General features: G+C 36.5%; 1 protein-coding gene across 7 annotated transcripts in view; it reads right to left on the reverse strand.

Moving 5' to 3' along the window:
• The window catches only part of LOC123586121 (serine/threonine-protein kinase Sgk3), a 143,244-nt gene that overhangs the window by 9,444 nt on the left and 112,103 nt on the right, over positions 1-21,697 (reverse strand). For 4 of the 7 annotated variants that reach the window (XM_045455031.1, XM_045455032.1, XM_045455030.1 and 1 more), the window contains 10 exons: positions 21,225-21,274; positions 18,794-18,851; positions 11,676-11,759; positions 11,431-11,562; positions 9,172-9,186; positions 7,339-7,451; positions 7,214-7,250; positions 6,560-6,646; positions 4,716-4,811; positions 1,353-1,508 (listed from right to left, as the gene is read on the reverse strand). In XM_045455031.1, coding sequence (XP_045310987.1) covers positions 1,353-1,508; positions 4,716-4,811; positions 6,560-6,646; positions 7,214-7,250; positions 7,339-7,451; positions 9,172-9,186; positions 11,431-11,562; positions 11,676-11,759; positions 18,794-18,851; positions 21,225-21,274 — 828 coding nt within the window. The remainder of the gene's footprint in view (positions 1-1,352; positions 1,509-4,715; positions 4,812-6,559; positions 6,647-7,213; positions 7,251-7,338; positions 7,452-9,171; positions 9,187-11,430; positions 11,563-11,675; positions 11,760-18,793; positions 18,852-21,224; positions 21,275-21,697) is intronic. The other 3 variants (XM_045455036.1, XM_045455037.1, XM_045455034.1) reach the window with 1 other exon arrangement.

Consider the following 21,697-nt stretch of genomic DNA (forward strand, 5'->3'; position numbering starts at 1 on the left):
AAGAAAAGGAGTCTGGAAATTTGGAGAGAAGGTCTGAAATCATTAATACAGACAGTAGGAGAAGCAGCTAGAGAAACACAGGAACATTACCAAGCAGCGATGAAGCACAAAGGAGATTAATGACTATAACTTTGTAGTGCTTCCAATATGCCCAGGGGGGCAGCCTTCTCCAGCACTGTTTAGCAGCCCAGAAGAGGACAAGTGGATTCATCCAGGGTTATGATTTCTGTCAGCGAATTCCATAAAAGGCCCAAGGGGCAAGAAGACGTGAAGTATTAGAAAGACTGAATAAAACCAATGGACTATGGAATGAATCCAAGCTAGGCAGAAAACTGTTGACAGAGCTACGTACTGGGGGGTGTGGGAAAGGAAAAGCTCCAGCAGACAAGTTTGTTATTCACAGCTCAAGTTCACGACTGATAAAAGAATCCCCAAGAATTTGTGAGAAACTTGAGTTTAAAAGTCCATGTTGACACACCAACATAACACCAGTAGCTACATAAGCAATTTAATTTACACTAATTTTTTAAAAACATTTTTTTAAGTAATCTCTACACCCAAGGTGGGGCTCAAACCCACAACCTCAAGATCAAGAGTCACATGCTACACCAACTGAGTCAGCCGGGTGCCCCTAATTGCCCTAATTTAAAAAAAACCAAAAAACCAAAAAAGACCCACCAAACCTGTAGATTCTATAATTACCTCAGAGAGGTGTCACCAAATTCTCAGGAAAAAAGTTATTTAATGTTAGTTCAAGGCAAAAGGCATTACCTCATGCAGACAGGAGCCACTTATAAATTCTGTTTCAATAAAATGATTCAAAAGTTTAGGTAATCACAAAATTCATGCCACACATTTTTTAAAAAGGGAGGGGAAATTCTTATAAATGAAAAAAATATATAATAGGGTATGAGGGGTGTCTGGGTGGCTCAGTTGGCTGAGAGTCCGACTCCCAATTTCAGCTCAGGGTTCGTGGGATTGAGCCCTACACTGGGCTCCACGCTGAGCGTGGAGCTGGCTTAAGATTCTTTCTCTCTCTCTCTCTCTCTCTCTCCACCACTCTCCCCACGTGTGCTCTCAAAATTAAAAAAAAAATTTATATAGGGTGTGAAAGCAGGATGTGAGGGGTGAAGCGGAGAGGCTCAAACGGTCATAAAGATCAAACAAAAAAACATACATGTGAGTGCTTCACACCACATAAACATGGTAAAAACTGCTGGGACACATGTGCTTTTTTTTCATGGTGTTATTTAAGAGTTACATTCATCCCATTAAATGCCACATAAAATAAGAATTTTTCTTCAAGTCTCAAATAAGCTTAAATAAAGTGGTACTGGGAAGGATGTACATACAAAGTCTTCTTTGGCACCGAGTCGATTTTGCCTGTCTTTCTCTAGGAGTTCTTCCAGAATGGACCAGGCTGTGAGGCTCACTCCTGGCCTCAAACTTAGGGGCTTGTGAAGAATATTGTCATACATTTCAGCTACATCTCGGCAATAAAAAGGAGGCTGGGAAAAAAAGGAAAAAAAAGTTAGTGTTTTTTTTAATTATTATTTTATTTTTAAAGTTTATTTTTAAAGTTTATTTTATTTTTAAAGTTTATTCATTTTGAGAGAGAGAGAGTGTATGTGTGTGCACACGTGCGTGTGCATGCAGGGGAGGGGCAGAGAGAGGAGAGAGAGAGAATCCCAAGCAGGCTCCACACTGTCAGCACAGAGATCCATGCGGGGCTTGAACCCACAATGAGATCATGACCTGAGCCTAAGTCAGACACTTAAACGACTGAGCCACTCAAGCACCCAGTGTTTGGTTTTCTTTTTATGTTTATTTTTTAGAGAGAGAGTGTTAGCCAGGTGGGGCAGAGAGAGAGAGAATCTGAAGCAGGCTCTGCAATGCCACTGCAGAGCCTGACACAGGGCTCTAAGCAGGGCTCAAACTCACAAATCATGAGATCGTGATCTGAGCTGAAGTTGGACACTTAACCAACTAAGCCACCCAGGTGCCCCAGAAGTTAGTGTTAATTGAACTATACCAAAATGAGGTTCAAAGAATTGGATTCAGCCTTGATCTACAGGAATCAGCCTGGGTCTGGACAGCTGCAGAAATGCAAAGGTTTCTGTGGGCACGTGTACATCTGCAGCATAGTCTCCAATGCAAAGAGGTTGGTTTTTATTAAGTTTATTTTGAGAGAGAGAGAGAGAGAGAGAGAGAGTGAGCAGGGGAGGGGCAGAAAAGGAAGGAGGGGGGGAGGGGGGAGAGAGACAGAGACAGAGAGAGAGAGAGAGAGAGAGAGAGAGAGAAAGAACGAAAATCCCAAGCAGGCTCCGCACTGTCAGCAGGGAACCAGATGTGGGGCTCGTTCTCATGAACCGTGAGACCATGACCTGAACCAAAATCAAGAGTTGGGTGGGCATCTGATTTCGGCTCAGGTCACGATCTCATGGTTCATGAGTTCAAGCCCCACGTCGGGCTCTGTGCTGACAGCTCAGAGACTGGATGGAGCCTGCTTCGCATTCTGTGTCTCCCTCTCTCTCTGCCCCTCCCCCGCTCACGCTCTGTCTCTCAAAAATAAATAAATGTTAAAAAAAAAATTTTAAAGCCAGCATCATGTAGAGCCCACTAATGTGCTCACTGAAATGTTTAGGAACACCCTGCAGACAGGTGTAAACTGCATAACAGTATCTGACAGAAAACCACCAGCCTCATCAGAAGCATAATGGAAGAATTATTGCGGAGATTCCACACAGATCAAACATTAAATAATTTCTTGAGACTTCAGAATAAACTAATTAAAACAGAGACTGCTAGGAGAGAAGACCTGAAGATAGTGCTCCTTCCTAAGTACTTGCGGTAATGGCAGTATTATGGGTGTACTCTGCAGAATTACAATTCTATTGCTACAGCTTAAAGACCTGTAGAGCTTCCACATGAGGATTAACTAATCATGCAGTTAAGTTTTAAACTCAAAATAATTTTTAAAGTTAAGGGAGTTATAGGCTTGTCACTTTTATTTATTTTTGAGAGAGAGACAGAGCACCACTGGGGGGAGGGGCAGAGAGAGAGGGAGACACAGAGTCCAAAGCGGCTCCAGGGCTCTGAGCTGACAGCACAGAGCCCGACATGGGGCTCGAACCCATAAGCTGTGAGATCATGACCCGAGCTGAAGTCGGACACTTAACCGATTAAGCCACTCAGGCACCCCGTAACATTTTTACTTTTTAAAACTGAAATTAATTTTTTCATTTTTCTATTTAAAAAAAATCTTTTAAAGGTTTGAGAGAAAGAGAGAGTGAGAGCATGCAAGTGAGCTGGGGAGGAGCAGAGAGAGAGAATCCCAAGCAGGCTCCACACTCAGTATGGAGCTCCACATAAGGCCTCAATCTCACCACCATGAGATCATGACCTGACCCGAAATCAAGAGTCAGATGCTTAACTGGGTCACCCTTGAACTTCATTTTTAAATAAAGTCTCATTTATGAAATATATGTTTCAAATGTTCCCTTTTGAGGCAACTGCATTTTACATACAAGAATAATATTTTACATTTTCATGGTCCTCTAAAGAAATTTGAAAGGTTCAGAGATAACAGGATGGCAAATATCCAGCGTTAAAGAAAGTAAGGTGTATCAGGTATTCCAAGTCACTAGCATAACCAGGAAATCGACTCTTTTCATAAGCAAGGGCAAAGAAGAGACAGTGTCGGCTGTCATAGGAATCTATCATTCAAAGTTTGCAACATAAGACAAATGTTCTAACATGTGCCTTATGTGTTAGATTACACTAAGAGCTCCCCAGTTTTCAGTGGGGGCGGGGGAAGCCCACACAAAACAAGTGAAACAAACAAAAAAACCAAGCCCCAGCTCAGGTCTCAGCTGATGGTATTATTTGGCTTTGTGTGGGCAGCAGCATAGGAGATGAGTGCACAGTTCCCAACATGAGGTTGCTGGACACTCAGGGGACCACAAAAGGACTCTAGAAACTATTCTAAAAATCTCAAAAAGCCTAAAGAAAAACATGTGTTGTTCCTGTAAGAATATGTAAACTGACTGCCTAAATTGTTTGCTTTGGTTGGAATGATATTAATCAATACAGTAGAACAACTTCACACATGTTAATCAGAAGCTCTGGTTGGTCTTATGTGTCTTTAATTAATGAATACCAGGGCAATTGATTTCATAGTGAACATACCTTTTTTTTCAATAAAATCTTCCAGACATGGTGTTTATGGTAAAGGCAAGAGAAAGTTCCCAATGGTGGAAAAAATGGAGCACCAGTGTATTATATCTTATAAAAATAAAACACAAGGCAAAACCCAAAAGATATTATCTTCTGATAAATACAAAAATATTTTTCTTCCCATCTTTTTGAAATTGGGCAGAATGATGACTGGGGTAAATTGAATGAAAGTGGATAATATTTAAAAAAAATAAAGTGGATAATATTAATGTTGTAACTAGTATCTACTTCTAAAAAATCCAAGTGGGATGAGAACACCTGATTAGTACAACAGAAAAAATGACATTAAAAGACCAGTAACAAAGCAAAAGTTTTTTGGTGTGTGTGTGCATATCCCTAATGTGATTTTGGATTTGTTTAACCAGGTTACTATTGCTCTATTAGTGTTAACTAAGAGTCCTCCAGATTACTAAAATGAGAGAGAAAACTCAAAGAATTAAAATATACTGGAATAATAATGAAAGAGTAGTAATACATACCAATCCATACAGCATTTCATAGAGAACAGCACCAAGGCACCACCAATCTACAGTGTTGTCATAGGGCTGTTTTCTGATTACTTCAGGAGCAAGGTACTATGGAAAACATTAAATATTAGAGCAACTTGATACACAACTCATGGTAAAATTTAGGAATAATTAAGAAATTTAACAAATTTAAGATGTTACTATGACACTAAAAACCTATCATCTAGATTTTTAATTGGCTAGGTATTCTCATCCTGTATCAGTGGTTCCAAGGTGATAATACTCTTCAGAATCATCTGGGACATTTTTCAAAATACACATATTCAAGTACTTTCCTCCATAAACTGTGATGCAATTAAGGCAAACAGAAGATGAGAACAAATGTAGAAATCTGTAACACTATGTAAACTAGATATTGGGCTGGAAGGGCAGGGAGTCTTTCACAAGAAATTTATTTTAGAAATTCCTCTAGTCATTACTTGTAATTGTTTCTCTTTAAACAAGAATTTTTAATGTAGCAAATATAATGTTTTTTCCCTTTAAAGAAAAAAGAATTCTATAATTTTTACTAGAGAATTACAAATAGCAATTCTCTAATATAATTATTTAGAAAAGTTGTGATTAGATGGCTATGCACATTTTAATTTGTGAAACATTTAAACTCATCACAATTTCACACATATAAAATGGTGAATTTGAATTCTAGATTCCAAGACATATATTTTCTGTTCCCATATGAAATAAGGAAATAATTTCTTAAGCCTTCTTTCTAATGTGATCCAAAGATATGGCAAAATATATAAAAAGGGTTTAATAATTTCTGATTACATTTAGATTTAGATGACCAAAAAAACTTGTGTTTCCTTTCTAAAAATTACAGGACTTAAAGATTTTGTTAACTATGAAATCAACACACATTCACAAAAAAAAGGTTTCTTCATACACAAACTGAAACAGAATGATTACAAATATACACAAGAGCTAGGGTGACAGAGAAAGGAAGGAAGGAAGGAAGGAAGGAAGGAAGGAAGGAAGGAAGGAAGGAAGGAAGGAAGGAGAAAAAGACATTTCAAAGTACTCTCACTCTTAAGTTAAAAAATTTTTTCTGATCTTGATTAAAAGACTCATGAGCCATTTTATCACACATTGCAACACAATATTCGCAACTACTCTATGATAAAGATGAAATACTACCTGGAATCTAAGATCACTATAAATACATTAAAATTAGGACAGTTTAAAATAAACTAAACATACGTGTGTGTGTGTGTGTGTGTGTGTGTGTGTGTGTGTGTGTGTGTGTAATGAGAATAACAAGGCTTTAACATAGCTTGTAAGAATTATTATTATTGTCTCAAATAGAAGGATACATTTTCTGCTAGCTAACATGACTAGAGAGTGAGATGTTCTGATTAATTCTGACTTGCAATTTTTTCCTTCCATATTCACTACTTTACTCTCTTCTGTTAATGAACACTTAGTGTAATTCAATGGCTGTTAGTACATTTAGAATGGTGTAAACATTACCACAACTTTAGGACTTTTTCATTATTGATTTGTGATTTTTTTAAAATAAAGGATATGGTAAACTTTTAACATTATAAGCATAATTTATATCTTTGTTGGGTTATCTGTGGTAGCTCGTAATCATAATTAAAAATACTATCAGTAAACTTTAAATGTTCTGAAGGGATGATTATCATATATTTCCAAGTGGCTGGAAGCTGAAATTCTACTTCAGTAGAAAGCAGAAAATATTCTACTTTTCTGATTTCAAATATTATATATGCAATTTGTGAGTCATTTTTGCATTTTAAACATGATTATATAAATGACAAATGAGACATATTTCTTACCTCTGGTGTCCCACAAAATGTTGTTGTCGTGTCAGAAATAGCAATTCCTTCTTTACAAAGCCCAAAATCTGTTAAGACAACATGTCCCTGACAAATACAGGGGCAGTAAGATAAAACAGTGCATGGGCATAAACTCACAATTTTTAAAACCATTTCAGTTTAAAATAATTGTAGACACACAGGAAATTGCAAAAATATTACAAAGAGTTTTGTATACCCTTCACCAATGCTAATATCTTATATAACTGCAGTAAAATATCAAAATCAGGAAACTGACATTGGTAGAATACTGTTAACCAGATTGCCAATTTTACCCAGTTTTGGGTTTTTTACATGCATTTGGGTATGTGTGGTTCTATGCAATAGAGGTGTGCAGATTTGTGTAACTATCACCACAATCAAGACAAAGAACTGTCCAACACCTCAAAGGATCAAAAGAACTCACTCATGCTACCCCTTTATCTTTTCACTCTGCTTTTCCCACTGTCCCTGTCACTTTACAACCATTAATCTGCTTTCCATGTCTACAGTTTTGTCATTTTGAGAATGTTATATAAATGGAATCATGCAGTGTAGAGCTTTTGAGATAGATTTTTTTCCACTAAGCATAAATGAGAATAAAACTGAGAATCAGTAGATTTTTAAAATACTTACTACTGAATCCAGAAGAATATTTTCTGGTTTCAAGTCCCTATTAAATTAAAAGGAAAGCAAAACTGAATATTAACTGAAATAAAGTAATAAAATGACATTTTTACAAGAAATACATTAAAATTTACCTGTACACTATTTTGATGGAGTGCAAGTAACCCAATGCACTGGCAATTTCAGCAGCATAAAACCTAGCTCTGTGTTCGGGAAAGGACCGTTCTCTCTGTAAGTGGAAAAACAGCTGTAAAATGGGGGAAAAAGAAAGATATTAAGATCATTCACACATAAGGTGAAACAAACATATCCTATAAATACAAAAATAGGATTTTTGTTATTCTGAACATGAGATAAAAATGCCCCAAAGCCCAGAACTGTGACTCTCCCTTGTGTGTCCCCCACCTAGCAATTATTCTCTCTTGAACATGCATCTTTCTTTACCCTTGCTAACTTGCTCATCTCTCATTTACTCCTCAATCTTCAATGCATCAGTGTCCTTATCACTCTGGAAAAGATTATCAACAAAGACCATAGCCATGTGGTTATCTCACTAGACCTTTCTTAACTGTGCTTTCATTTGGGGAAAAAAAAAAAAAAAAATCAAACCCTATTCAGAGATTGAAAACAAGCGGCAGGCAGACCAAATATAACCCACAGATCTCATTTGTTTGAGCCAAATACTGTTTTTAGAAAAATCTCAATTAACTGGTAAACATTTAAAAACGGGAGAAATTTTTGGGGGATAAAAACTCATAGTTCTGGTTTCTTCTGGGGGGGGTGGGGGAGAGAAGGAAACTCTGCAACATTAAGCCTAAATTCCAATGTAGTAGCAAATGGTGGGAACTGAGCAGCAGCTGGACTCTCCAGTTCACTTCTTACACTTCTGAATCCTCAACTTATGTCTTACTTACAATCTGCCCTTTACTCCTTAGGTTACCTGCCTGGGTGAAGTTTGTCCTAGGTCCTTCCTCTAAGTTCCCTGGCTCTTAAAACAATGATCTCGCCTTAGGTCTCCTTCCTTGGAGAGTTCCATCTCTGCTCCTTTCTGCCCCTTTACTCTGCAGGGATAACAAGGTTTTTGTCCTCGGTCTCTTCACAGTCATCCTTCCTCTGGATACCCACCCTGCCCGGGTGACCTAGTCCATTCCAGTGATTTTAACTAACCCCCTCAACACTGAGGTCTTTCATATGGCCATACCCCACCTAGACCTCTGCTTAGGGCTTCTACAAAGACCTGCTGCCTGCTGTTCTTTCTTGACTATTTCACAAGCCAACAAACTCAACTTGTCTAGAACAGAGCCCCTTGTCTTCTTTTACAAACTTAACTGCCACTGTGGTATTCTACTCCTTTAATGACATCACTTTCTATCCAGCTCTCTAAGCCATGGAAGGCAACAAGGTACAGGTTTTATAGCTGATCAGACCTGGATTCAAATTTTCTCCTTTTGTGTGCAATTCGTTCCACCTCTCTGACTTAACAAAAATTGTCCCCAAATTTTTCTTAACCTCTTCTGAAAGGTTATGGTGAAGATCAGTTATACCAGATCCTGACACAGTAGATAAGTGGATGCTGGCCTGGGATTTACCTAGACTGCTCCTTTACCCTCAGCCTCTGTCTCTAACTAATGAATAAATTCTTCTGCTGTTATCCTTTAATTATTTCTGGAATACTCCCTCCTATTTAGCCCTATTACTGCCTTTGTTAGCTGTGGCTTATACTATTATAATATGCTATATTGATCTGATCACATCTGTCTAATATAATAGTAATGAAAATTACCCCAAATGAAAAACTGACCATTCACTAATGATAGCTAACACTATTTACTAAATCAAAGGCAGCATGCTAAGGACTTTATATGCTTGTATTATTTAAATCCACCCAACTATTTTGAGGTAGAAAATTAATGAGGAAGCTGAGGCTCAGGAAGGCTTGTTTATATGCCTCGTATCATAAAACTTACTTCTTTATACTCTACCTGGCTCCAAAACAGATGTGAAGTAGCATGCAAAAGTAAGTATCACACATCAAGGTTAAAATGTTAAGTATGAGAATCAGGGGACAACACTAGTAATAACAACAGGAAACCCATAATGAAATTATACTCTTCATACCTCTATCTGTTCTCCTTGTCTTTACTGCTATTCTACCTACTACTGCCCTTTCAACACCTCCTCCACCAACCCCAATATTCTATTCCATTCTTTTCATTCCTCATTATCCTAGCCAAGTCTATTTTTTAGAACACAATCCTACCTCTTTCCACCTTTGCCACTCAGTTTATGAGTGATGACTGGGTAAAAAGAGCTCAGAAGCAAGGTCCTAAAACAGCATGAAGAAACCACAGACAAAACAGGAAGCTTGCAAGAGGATCTGCATTTAACGCCTTGCATGACATTTCAAATACACAGAGTGGTACTGAGGTCTAGGTTAATTAAATCCAGGACCTGACACTTACACATGATGACACTGAAAAAGTTACTTAACTTCTCTGAGCCTTAGTTTCCTTATATACAAAATGAGTAGAAGAGTGTATATCTAAAACAATTATATTGACTAATTCAAATAATGCAGGTAAAATAATTACAAAGTGCCAGGCCCTCAATAAATTCTCAATATATGTTAGCACTCATGTACACACAAAATAAAATGACAACCTTAAAATCTTCAACCTTCATAGTCTTGCTTCTACACTGAGGAGGCATTCAGCACTTCTGTCATAGATGTAGGTGGTTGAATAATGATTCTTTTATGATCTTCCCCCAAAATGATCTAGGGGTAGGGCACCTGGCTAACTCAATCAGTAGAGTGCGTGATGCTTGATCTTGGGGTTGTGAGTTCGAGTCCCACGTTGGGTGCAGAGATTACTTAAAAATACAATCTTTAAACACACACACACACACACACACACACACACACACACCAAAAACAAAACCCAAAATGATCTAGGTGTGTCTGACCATCTTTCAGGTTTGCAGAATAGACATTAGTCTTTCTTCTAATTCCTTTATTCTACAGCTAAGTGTACTACAGCAAGGCTGAAATAATTACTTTCCTCTCTTTCTGTTCTGGGACTAGGGGATCAAAGACCCTTTGTAAAGATATGACACTACCTACCGGAATAATTTTTAGAGACATTCATAGGTCAGAAAGCAAACTAATTACAAAGGCATGGGGGCTGAGCAACAGAGGAACGGGACTGTCAGCTGCCTAAATCCTGGAATCACACTGCCTGAGTTTAATTCCTGGCTCTAATACTTACTGAACACATGACCTGAGCAAGTTACTAGCTTCTCTGTGCCTCAGTTTCTTTATCTTATATAACAGAATTGTTGTGAAAATAATACATACAAAGAGCCAGAGTGCTGGGCACATCAGGTACACTTGATGCATGTTAGTTATTACTGTAATTATTATCATGATAGTAGCATTTCCCAAAATATATTTCAATATCCCTCTGATTCAGAGTTTTGGGGAATATAATTAATAGATTTGGTTCAAACAAAAAGGAACTACATGGTAAGAAAATGTTTTCAAAGAAATCTTTGCTTTGTTTAAGGCAGAACTCAAAGTCTTTTAACATGCTGAAACATATTGTGAGTCACCAAGAAACATATTGGTAATTGTCAATGGGATAGAACATGAAATATTTTCCACTGACTTCACCACAGAACTCTTTATTAGAGGATCATCTCATCTGATTATAGTTTGCACATTTTAGAAAATGACAGGCTAGAGTAATCTTTAAATGCAACTGTGGAGACAATAATTATCTAAATACAAATCATGTTTTATTGTTAACATTTCAGTATATTATTCTTGCTATAGTATCTGTGAAGTCTGCAGATTCAAACCAAGGCTCTTTTATGAATCTTCCACCTACACCATAAACTGCTTAAGAAAAGAGCTTTGTTTACAATTCTTCATTAGCTTGCTTTGTGCCTATTAGCCAGAATCTTGAACATAATAGTGTTAATGCTGGCCTATCCTTCCAAAAACTGGTAAGTGAATAAAAACTGTGACTTCCTTCTACTTTTTCTAAACATTATCAACATAAGAATACTAATCATAAGGGCACCTGGCTGGCTGGGTCAGTAGAGCATTAGACTCTTGATCTCAGGGTCATGAGTTCGAGCACCACGTTGGGTGTAGAGATTGCTTAAATAAATAAAAACATACAAAAAAAAAAAAAGAAAGAAAGAAAACTAATTATAAAACTCACCTCCCCTCCATTAACAAAATCCAGAACAAAATAAAGCTTTTCAGTTGTTTGGAAAGAATAATGTAATCCAACCAAAAATGGATGTTTCACATTTTTCAAAAGCACATTACGTTCAGCCATGATATGTTTTTGCTGTTAAAAAAAAAAAAAGAAAAAAAGTAAAGGATCCACTTGTATTATATGCCAGAAAACATTTGTTATTTGAGAAAATGGATTTAGGAGAAAAAAATGCTATTTTACTTTACCTCTTTTCTGTTGAGAACTATTTTTTTCTGTAACACTTTGACAGCATAAAATTTTCCATCCAGTTTCCGTTTTGCAAGAAGAACCTGTTGTAAAGATTGTGCATACTATTAGAAATTTCAGTATTTTGATAGAAATAATTCACTTGTCAATAAATTCGTACTTAAATTATGTACAAAAAAAGTCTACAAGGGACCTAGATTGTATGTTTTAATTTCGAAAACTGAAAAGTACTGAATTTATTTCTATTTCACTTCTCTTTAGATATCTTACAAAAAAAATATTTATCACTTGAATAGCCAGATACCATTTCTTTGTCACTTAATGTGCCAAAGTTTGAGATTTTTACTCAATTTAAGTCCCCAAATCTAAACTGCTTGAGATCCTCGTGTGTGTGTGTGTGTGTGTGTGTGTGTGTGTGCCCACGCGTGCAAGCACCAGCCCTGAGTCCTAAAGAGTGAAAATACTAAGGCTATAAACTTCATGAATATATTTTTTAAAAAAAGGAGAAGGAAATGGTTCTATATGATCAAAGTGCATTTCTGTTTGAGCATTTAGGTTTTAATACAAGTCTCAAATTCAGGAACATTCAGAAGAAGAAGCACCCTGTATAGCCGAGTTTTTATAATGGGCAGGTTGCATGCACTTTCAAAGATGTGAAGCAACTTAGAGGCTCTTGCTCCAGAAAAAAAAGTAACAGACTTAGGATTTTACAAATAATTTTAAGGGATTCAAGATGCCCAGCAAGCTGTGTAACTATTAAACGGGGTACGTTCCAAAGCGTTTTGAGATTATCTGACACAGCAAGTAGGGACACTGCTGGGCCTCATATTCTATCTAGTCCTGGTGTTGTTAACCTTGCTAAAACTTATAACCCCAGACTAATCATGAGTAAAGTACCAGACAAATTCCAATCTTACAATATACCTAACTAGTACTTCTCAAAACCATCAAGGTCCTCAAAAACAAGGAAAGTCTAAGAAACAGTCACAGCTAAGAGAAGCTTAAGGAGACATGACAACTTAATGTAATGTGGTATTGTGGGTGAGATCCTGGAACAAAAACAGGCCATTAGGTAAAAAGTAAGGAAATCTAAATGAACAGTGGACATTAGTTAATAATATGCATCCATATTAGCTGAATATCTGGAACAAATATACCATGTTAATGTAAGATATTCACAATAGGGAAATTGTATGGAATGGAGGATGGTTTGGGAATTCTCTGAATTTCCTGTATTTTCTCTATATTCATCTTTTCTGTAAATCTGAACTGTTCTAAAAATAAAGCCTATTAATTTAAAAAAATGTTTTTAATCAAAGTAGACTCAAAACATCTTCAAGGTAAAAATGTCTTGTGCTCAACTGTTGGCCATTTCTCCCATTTTCCATTCTTTTGTTTGCTACAATATTTGACTCTACTTAACATCTTTCCTTTCTTAAATTTTTCCTTTTCTCAACACCTCCCACCTCCCAGCCTGACCTTTCCTTCTCTATTTTGATTGGTTCATCTTCAAGTATATTAAGAGAAAATAATTCAAATATGGCAATCAAGGGATACTGATTCCCTTAAAAGAGCTAAGTATTTTTTCAATAGACTGGTAGATTGGAGAACTGTTAAGAAACAAACTGGGAAAATGAAAATGGAACCAAGACCACTCAGTGGAGAAGAGTTTGTAATAAATTTTAGGTTGCCATTATTTATTTTAGTCTATCATATATTTTTTCTACTTTTCAGACACACTGTGGATTTGTATTTGTTTACTTTTCCTTTTTATGTATTCTTTAATTTGTTTTATTGTATTTTATTGGCTTCTAACCATTTTATAAGACTTTTAATTTTTGTTAAACATAACATATATATAAAAAAAACTCACAAATCATTATAGCTCAGTAAATTACTACAAAATGAAGTCACACTGTGTAACCACTATCCAGGTCAAAAAATAAAACATTATCATACAGTTGTGGGTTCATTTCTGGGTTTTCTATTCCATTGATCTATGTGTCTATTTTTATATTTACCCAAAAAATACAAAAATACTAATTCGAAGGCAAACCTGCACCCTTACATAAGATGTTTACAGCAGCATTATGTAATATATCCAAATCATAGAAAAAGCCTAAATGTCCACTGACTGATGAACGGATAAAGAAGACGTGGTATATATACACAATGGAATATTATTCAGCCATAAAATGAATGAAATCTTGCCATTTGCAATGACATGAATGGAGCTAGAGCACATTATGCTGAGCGAAGTAAGTCAGAGAAAGACAAAGTCTGTATTTCATTCATTCATATGTGGAATTTCAGAAACAAAATAGACAATCATAGGGATTGGCAAGCCAAGAAACAGATTCTTAACTATAGAGAAGAAACTGATGGTTATCAGAGGGGAGGTGGATGGGGGGGATGGGTTAAATGGGTGATGGGGCTTAAAGAGTGCACTTGTGATGAGCACCAGGAATTGTATATAAATACTGAATCACCAAGTTGCACACCTGAAGCTGATATATTACACTGAATATTAACTAACTGAAATTTAAATAAAACTTTTAAAAAGAAATAAAAAAATAAAAATAAAAATAAAAATAAAACATTATCAGTAGCTTGAAGCCTCACCTTTCCCCTGATTTCAGAAACTACTTACCCCTGTCTTCCTCAACTATCGCAATCTGTAATAACACAGATTAAGTTTTGTCTTTTTTTGGGTTTTATGTAATTAGAATCATATAAAGTTGTCTGTGACTTCTTTCATTCTAAATAACGTAATATGCATTCATGTTGTGTCACGTAGCATAATTTTTGTTTTTTACTGTGCAGAATAATGCATTATACAATTTTAAAAAATTTAATTCTTTTTTTTTTTTTTTTTCAACGTTTATTTATTTTTGGGACAGAGAGAGGCAGAGCATGAACGGGGGAGGGGCAGAGAGAGAGGGAGACACAGAATCGGAAACAGGCTCCAGGTTCTGAGCCATCAGCCCAGAGCCTGACGCGGGGCTCGAACTCACGGATCGCGAGATCGTGACCTGGCTGAAGTCGGACGCTTAACCGACTGCGCCACCCAGGCGCCCCTAAAAAATTTAATTCTAATATAGTTAACATACAGTGTTATATTAGTTTTAGGTGTATAATACAGTTATTCAACAACTCTATATATTACTCACTGCTCATTATGATAAATGAATTTTTTTTTTTAACAGTATATTCTTAATCCCTTTCACCTACTTCACACATTCCCCCCCCAACTTACCCCCCCCCCCCACCTCTGGTAACGATCACTTTGTTCTCTATAGTTAAGAGTCTATTTCTTGGTTTGTCTCTTTTATTTTTATTTCTTAAATTCCATATATGAATGAAATCATATGGTATTTGTCTTTCTCTGACTGACCTATTTCACTTAGCATTATACTCTCTAGATGTTCCCATGTTGTTGTAAATGGCAAGATTTCATTTTTTTTCATAGCTCGGTAATATCCCATTGTATATATAATACAAACCACATCCTCTTTATCCATTCATCTATTAATGGACACTTGGGCTTTTTCCATAATTTGGCTATTGAAAACAATGCTGCTTGAAACATAAGGGTGAATGTATATTCTCAAATTAGTGTTTTTTAATACTTTGGGTACATACCCAGTGGTAGAATTACTGGATCACACACAGTTCTACTTTTAATTTTTTGAGGAACCTCCATACTGTTTTCCAGTGGCCGCACCAGTTTGCATTCCTACCAACAGTGCACAAGGCCTCCTTTTTCTCCACATCCTTCCCAACACTTGTTTCTTGTGTTTTTGATTTTAGCCATTCTGACAGTTGTAAGGTGATATCTCATTGTACTTTTGATTTGCATTTCCCTGATGATGAATGATGTTGAGCATCTTTTTGTGTCTGTTGGCCATCTGTGTGTCCTCTTTGGAGAAACGTCTGGTCATGTCTTCTGCTGATTTTTAATTGGGCTATTTGTTTTTTTTGGTGTTGAGTTGCAGAAGTTCCTTATCTAGGTTGGATATTAACCCTGTATCAAATATGTCATTTGCAAATATCTTCTCTTATTCAGTAGGCTGTCTTTTTGTTTTATTATCTCCTTTGCTGTGCAGAAACTTTTTATTTTGATGTGGTCTCAATAGCTTATTTTTACTTTTGTTTTCCTTGCTTCAGGAGACATATCTAGAAAAATGTTTTTCTGGACTATGTCAGAGAAATTGCTGCCTGTGCGCTCTTCTAGAATTTTTATGGTTTCAGGTCTCACAGTTAGGTCCTTAATCCATTTTGAGTTTATTTTTGTGTGTGGTGTAAGAACTGTGGTCCAGTTTCATCTTTTTGCATGTAGTTTTCCAAGCATCATTTGTTGAAGAGACTTTCTCCCAGTGCATATTCTTGCCTCCTTTGTTGAACGTTAATTGACTATATAATTGTGGGTTTATTTCTGGGTTCCCTGTTCTGTTCCAATCATCTATGTGTTTATTTTTGTACCACTACCATACTGTCTTGATGACTACAGGTTTGTAGAATATCTTGAAATCTGGGATTGTGATACCTCTGGTTTTGTTTTTTCTTTTTCAAAATTACGTTGGCTATTTGGGGTCTTTTGTGGCTCCTTACAAATTTTATGATTATTTGTTCTGTGAAAAACTGCATTACACAATTTAATCCACTCTAATTGACCGACATTTAGATTGTTTATGAATAACAATGCCATGAATATTATGACATATTCCTTTCCATATTCCATATTAGTGTGTACGTGCATGCATATCTGTTGGATATATAGCTAGAAAGATAAATAGCTAGAAGGATATATAGCTAGAAGTAAAACCAATGTGTCACACAGGTAATGCATATATTCAGCTTCAATAATTAACACCAGTTTTCAACAGCATTTAGAAATGAAACACATAGGAATAAATCCAATTAAAGATATATAAAAACTCTATAGGACATTATAAAACATTATTGAAAAAAATTAAAGAAGAACTAAAAATTAAGAAAGGGATATACCACGGTTAATGGATTGGAAGACTAAATAATGTAAAAATGACAATTCTTCCCAAATTGTTCTAGATTCAATGCAATCCCAATCAAAATCCAGAATTTGTGGAAATTGGCATGCAAATTTTGTGGAAATTGGTATGCTAATTAAAAATACATGCAAAGGGCTAAGACTCTTGAAGAAAAACAAGGGAGGCCTTGTTTTGTTGGATATCAAACGACATAGACTAACAGAACAAAACAGAAAATCTCAAAACAGAAATATAAAACATAAAATCTAGAAGCAGATGCATGCATATATGGACACCGTATAAATGATGAAGGTTACCCTGTAGATCAGTGGGGAAAGAACAGTCTTTTCAATAAATTGTGTGGGACCAGATGGATATCAATAGGGTAAAAAATGAACTCTGACCCTACAACTTCATACTATATGTGAGAACCAATTCCTGGTAGACTCTAGATCTAAACATCATTATCTAGATCTAAAAAAGAATGCTTTTAGTTTTTAATGACAGATTATCTCAAACATCCCAACAGACTGTGAGGGAGCACTTTGCGTGCACTATCCCTTTCTAACTTTCTGTTGCTATACTAGCACAATGTCCAGCACGTAGTGGGTGGTCAATATATGTGCTGAACTAATAAACACACATGGATTTAATTGTATGGTCACAGTTTCTGGTATCTAGGGAACTCAGAAAACAAACTAGAGATACTGAAAGCTAGGAATGTAGCAACCTATAATTAAACGCATGCATATTTATTTTCACTGCAGATTGAAGTATAATGCAAAAAAGCAATTAAATATATCTTATGATTCTGGTAACTCCATCTATGATGCTTCTGGCCTTAAAGTAGATTCTTGGTTTGGCTACACGGTCAAGTTATATGATTCATCTGACACTGTGTGAGGAGCAGCAGGGTTTTCACACATCCCTTTCCTTCCTCAATTGTTATTTTCATAGCTGCTCATTTATGTCTTTCTTGCTTCAGCTTAAATAGCATCCCTTTAAAGAAGCCATCCTTGGGGTTCCTGTGTCGCTCAGTAGGTTAAGTGTCTGACTTGATTTCAGCTCAGGTCATGATCTCACAGTTCATGGGTTTGAGCCCTGCGATGTCAGCACTGAGTCTGCTTGAGATTCTCTCTCTCTCTCTCTCTCTCTCTCTCTCTCTCTGCCCCTCCCCTGCACACTTTCTCTCCCTCTCTCTTTTTTTTTTTTTTTTTAATTTTTTTTTTTTTTTCAACGTTTATTTATTTTTGGGACAGAGAGAGACAGAGCATGAACGGGGGAGGGGCAGAGAGAGAGGGAGACACAGAATTGGAAACAGGCTCCAGGCTCTGAGCCATCAGCCCAGAGCCCGACGCGGGGCTCAAACTCACGGACCGCGAGATCGTGACCTGGCTGAAGTCGGACGCCTAACCGACTGCGCCACCCAGGCGCCCCTCTCCCTCTCTCAAAAATAAACATTAAGAAAAATAAAAAGTAAAAAGAAGCCATCCTTGACCCATCTAAATAGGAATTTTCCCGCCACTGCCTATTGTCTTCTATTCTTCATTTACTTCACAGTCCCATTACTTTCAATTATTTGACTGTTTTTTTAAAGCTTATTTTGAGAGAGACAGAGCACACGCACACAGAGGGACAGAGAGAGGGAGAGAGAGAGAATCCCAAGCAGGCTCCATGCTGTCAGTACAGAGCCTGATATGGGGCTCGAACTCCCCAACCATGGGATCATGACCTGAGCCGAAACCAAGAGAGTTGAACACTTAACCAACTCAGCCACCCAGGTGCCCTGACTGCATACTTTTAATTGGTTACTTCTCCTACTAGGTTCTAAGCATCACAAAGGTAGTGACTATGTCAGTTTTGTTCAGTACTATCTAACCAAAAGCCAGTATGGTGCTTGGCACACATAGGTGCTCAATAAATATTTGTTGAACAAATGAATTTTATGTTAAAATTTGAGTAGATGTCTTATCTCCTTAAGTACTTTGAAGGTAGGGAAAACATCATAACTCCGTATCCTGCATACCAACAAGCACCGTGGCCTGGAATATATAACGCATGCATTCCTTAAGTATTTATTTATTGTATGGAAAAATAAAAACTCTTACCTTGCCAAAGCTGCCTTTTCCAATAACTTTTAAGAAATCAAAGTCTGTTGGTTTAGCACTGAAATAAATGAACAATGACAAAAATTAGCCTCCTAGAAATTGGAAAGATGTTTACTTTTAAACATTTCTTAGTACCTCACTCTTTAATAAGTAAATGCTGGGCACAACATTCTAGCATGATGACTCCAGCTTTCACACTGGTAATATATCTCATCTTGAATATAAAATAGGTAATAATGAATAGAAGTAATATCTACTTTCTGATAGGACATTTTATAACCTTCTTTACGCCTTGTTAAGTTCTGCTTAAGAAGGACTTCCATAATAGTCTTTTTGTGAGAAAAGCATTTATCTATATCTATATATTGTTTGAACTCAATGTAGCTTCTCTTTAAACCAATTTTGTTAACCATAAACCTCACCAGTGTTAATGAGGAAACTGAATAACTATATAAATTAGTAATTTATTCCAAGGACTATCTAGTTTGGCAATTTTTCTGACACATACAGATTTTGCACATATATCACTTATCATACATTACAGATAAAAGACCTCTCTGCTTATTCTCATAGATGGCAATGCAGAAAATCCAGGAGTACAGAGATCAAAGAGAATACTAATTTTGTCCTTTATTTACATTAACTTGTCAGATAAAAACAATATTGGTTACAGGTAGACAAAAGCACATGGCAACAGGAAGCAGAGCGTAAGCAGCCAGGAAAGAGGTTTCCTTCAACACGGTCTGAATCTTAAATTGGACTCAGGAGAAGATAATGACTCCATTAAGAGTTTAAATTTCCTTTAATTTACTATCAAAATAAATGGCCAATTCAAACATTAGAGTAGCACCAGGCCTAGGTTAAATAATAACAGGTAAAGATTAGGGAGATAAATACTTAACTAAGCTCAGGTGTTTTTCTTCTTCAAGAATCTGCTCTTTGGACTATTTTGTTCTTTAGTGATATGTTGAGATACTGAAATAATTTTTTTAAACAAATAGCAAAAAATCATGCAAAATTTTCAAACATAGTAAATAGGCTAACTGAGGCCGTACCCAAGGCACCACTGTTAACTATTGGTGATGAATGCTAGCTGAAAGCAAGTTTGTTTCTGTGCTGCCTGAACAACTCAGTGTATGATGACAGGAAAGCATGCTCAAAACTAAACCTCCCTTCCAGCTACCACTCCATTTCTTTGCTTTCCTTTGCAGTAAAATTCTTCAAGTAAGAGGTTTAAATTCATTGTCTACTCCCACTGTCCTCTCCTGAACTCTTTCCTATCAGGGTTTGTACCCATTACACCACTGAAACAGCTCACAAAGGTCGCCAATGATTTATCAAACCCAATGGTCAATTCTCAACACTTACCTGCTTTACCAGAAACATTAACATAGTTAATTACTCCCCCCTTGACACACTTTCTTCACCTGCTTTTGAGACATCACATTCCCAGTTTTTCTCCTATTTTACTAACTTCTTTTTTTTTTTTTTTCTCCTTTACTGGTTCCTCCCTGACCTTACTACAATGCTGATGTCTCTCAGGACCCAATCCTTGGGCCACTTTTTATCTGTCTTTACTCACTCTCTAAGAGGACCAAAAGAGTGAGGGAAGCATAATGTCTTGGGAGAAAAGCTACACTATGTCAGAATTAATCCAATGAAACTGAAGAATAATTACAAGTAAGGATAGAAACATTATACTCTTTCTCCAAACCATGGCAGGTATCATTAATCTGTCAGGGCACTCCTCAAACTGAGCCAAGAAGTGGCCCTGGAATCCTATGTATTCAGCAATCTAGGCATTCACTTCTAATGAACTGCTGGAGTTGATACTCAAAATCAAGATCTAATACTCAAATCTACATTTGCCATTCCTGGTGTTCCTCAAAATGTTTTCCCCGTGCTCAAAAAAATATGGCACTGTGGGAGAAACTGGTTAGAACAAGTTCAATAGACTTTACTATGGTAATGTCCATCATGACTCCTCTGGAACAAGCTGGCTGACAACCAGGGCTGCACCAATAAACACTGAGCACCAGTGAGAATATGTGTTAGACCTGCATGGATACTTCTGTCAGAGCCCCTCCAAGTCCCTCCCAGGACGACTTAAGATCCCCTGAGAATTACAGTCTTCTGATTTTACACACACACACACACACACACACACCAGAAAAATGACAACGGCAAAACAGCAGAACCAAATTAATAATCTGTGGATTTACAAAATCCTCAGAACTCTGTTACAGCAATGGAAAGCTAGAACAGTAAAATAGATAAGCAAAGCATATGATAGCATTATATTCACCATAACTATGGTTATTGTATTTTATAGGGTTCTAGTTAAACTGATATAATTATGTATATCTGAACATTCACAAGACAGGTCTTCCTAGAATTCAGTTAGAGGATTTTTGAAACAAATTAAACTTACTGAGGATTTCCAGATGGTCCCAGGTTGATGTTCTGTGAGGTAGAGTGTAGCTATCGAGATGGAGGAAAAAACAGTAACACTGTTAATAACACTTCAAAGATTATCAGTCAATAAAATAAATGGTTCTGAAATAAAATGTATATAACTCTCCCATAGATATTGATGTATCGCCATGTTAAAGAAAACTGAAGTCCTAATTCTTATTAAATGCATAAACTTATTTGGAAACACACAACCAATATAAACACACATTTTTATGACAAATTGCAAGAGCAGTTGTAAGGAAAAAAATAACACAGGAATGAAGCTCAAAGTTGTCAAATGAATGAAGTAAACTGGGGAAAGCTCCTTGGATGAGGTGGGTGTAGAAACCACAATTTACAAGGGACCATTTCTACGTTTAAAAACTGGTTAAAATGGCTACCTATGTTTCAAATTTTCAAATAACTGCTCATTAATTTTATGACATGGAA

This window comes from Leopardus geoffroyi, chromosome C3 (assembly GCF_018350155.1).
Source record: "Leopardus geoffroyi isolate Oge1 chromosome C3, O.geoffroyi_Oge1_pat1.0, whole genome shotgun sequence".
In the NCBI taxonomy this organism is placed as follows: domain Eukaryota; kingdom Metazoa; phylum Chordata; class Mammalia; order Carnivora; family Felidae; genus Leopardus; species Leopardus geoffroyi.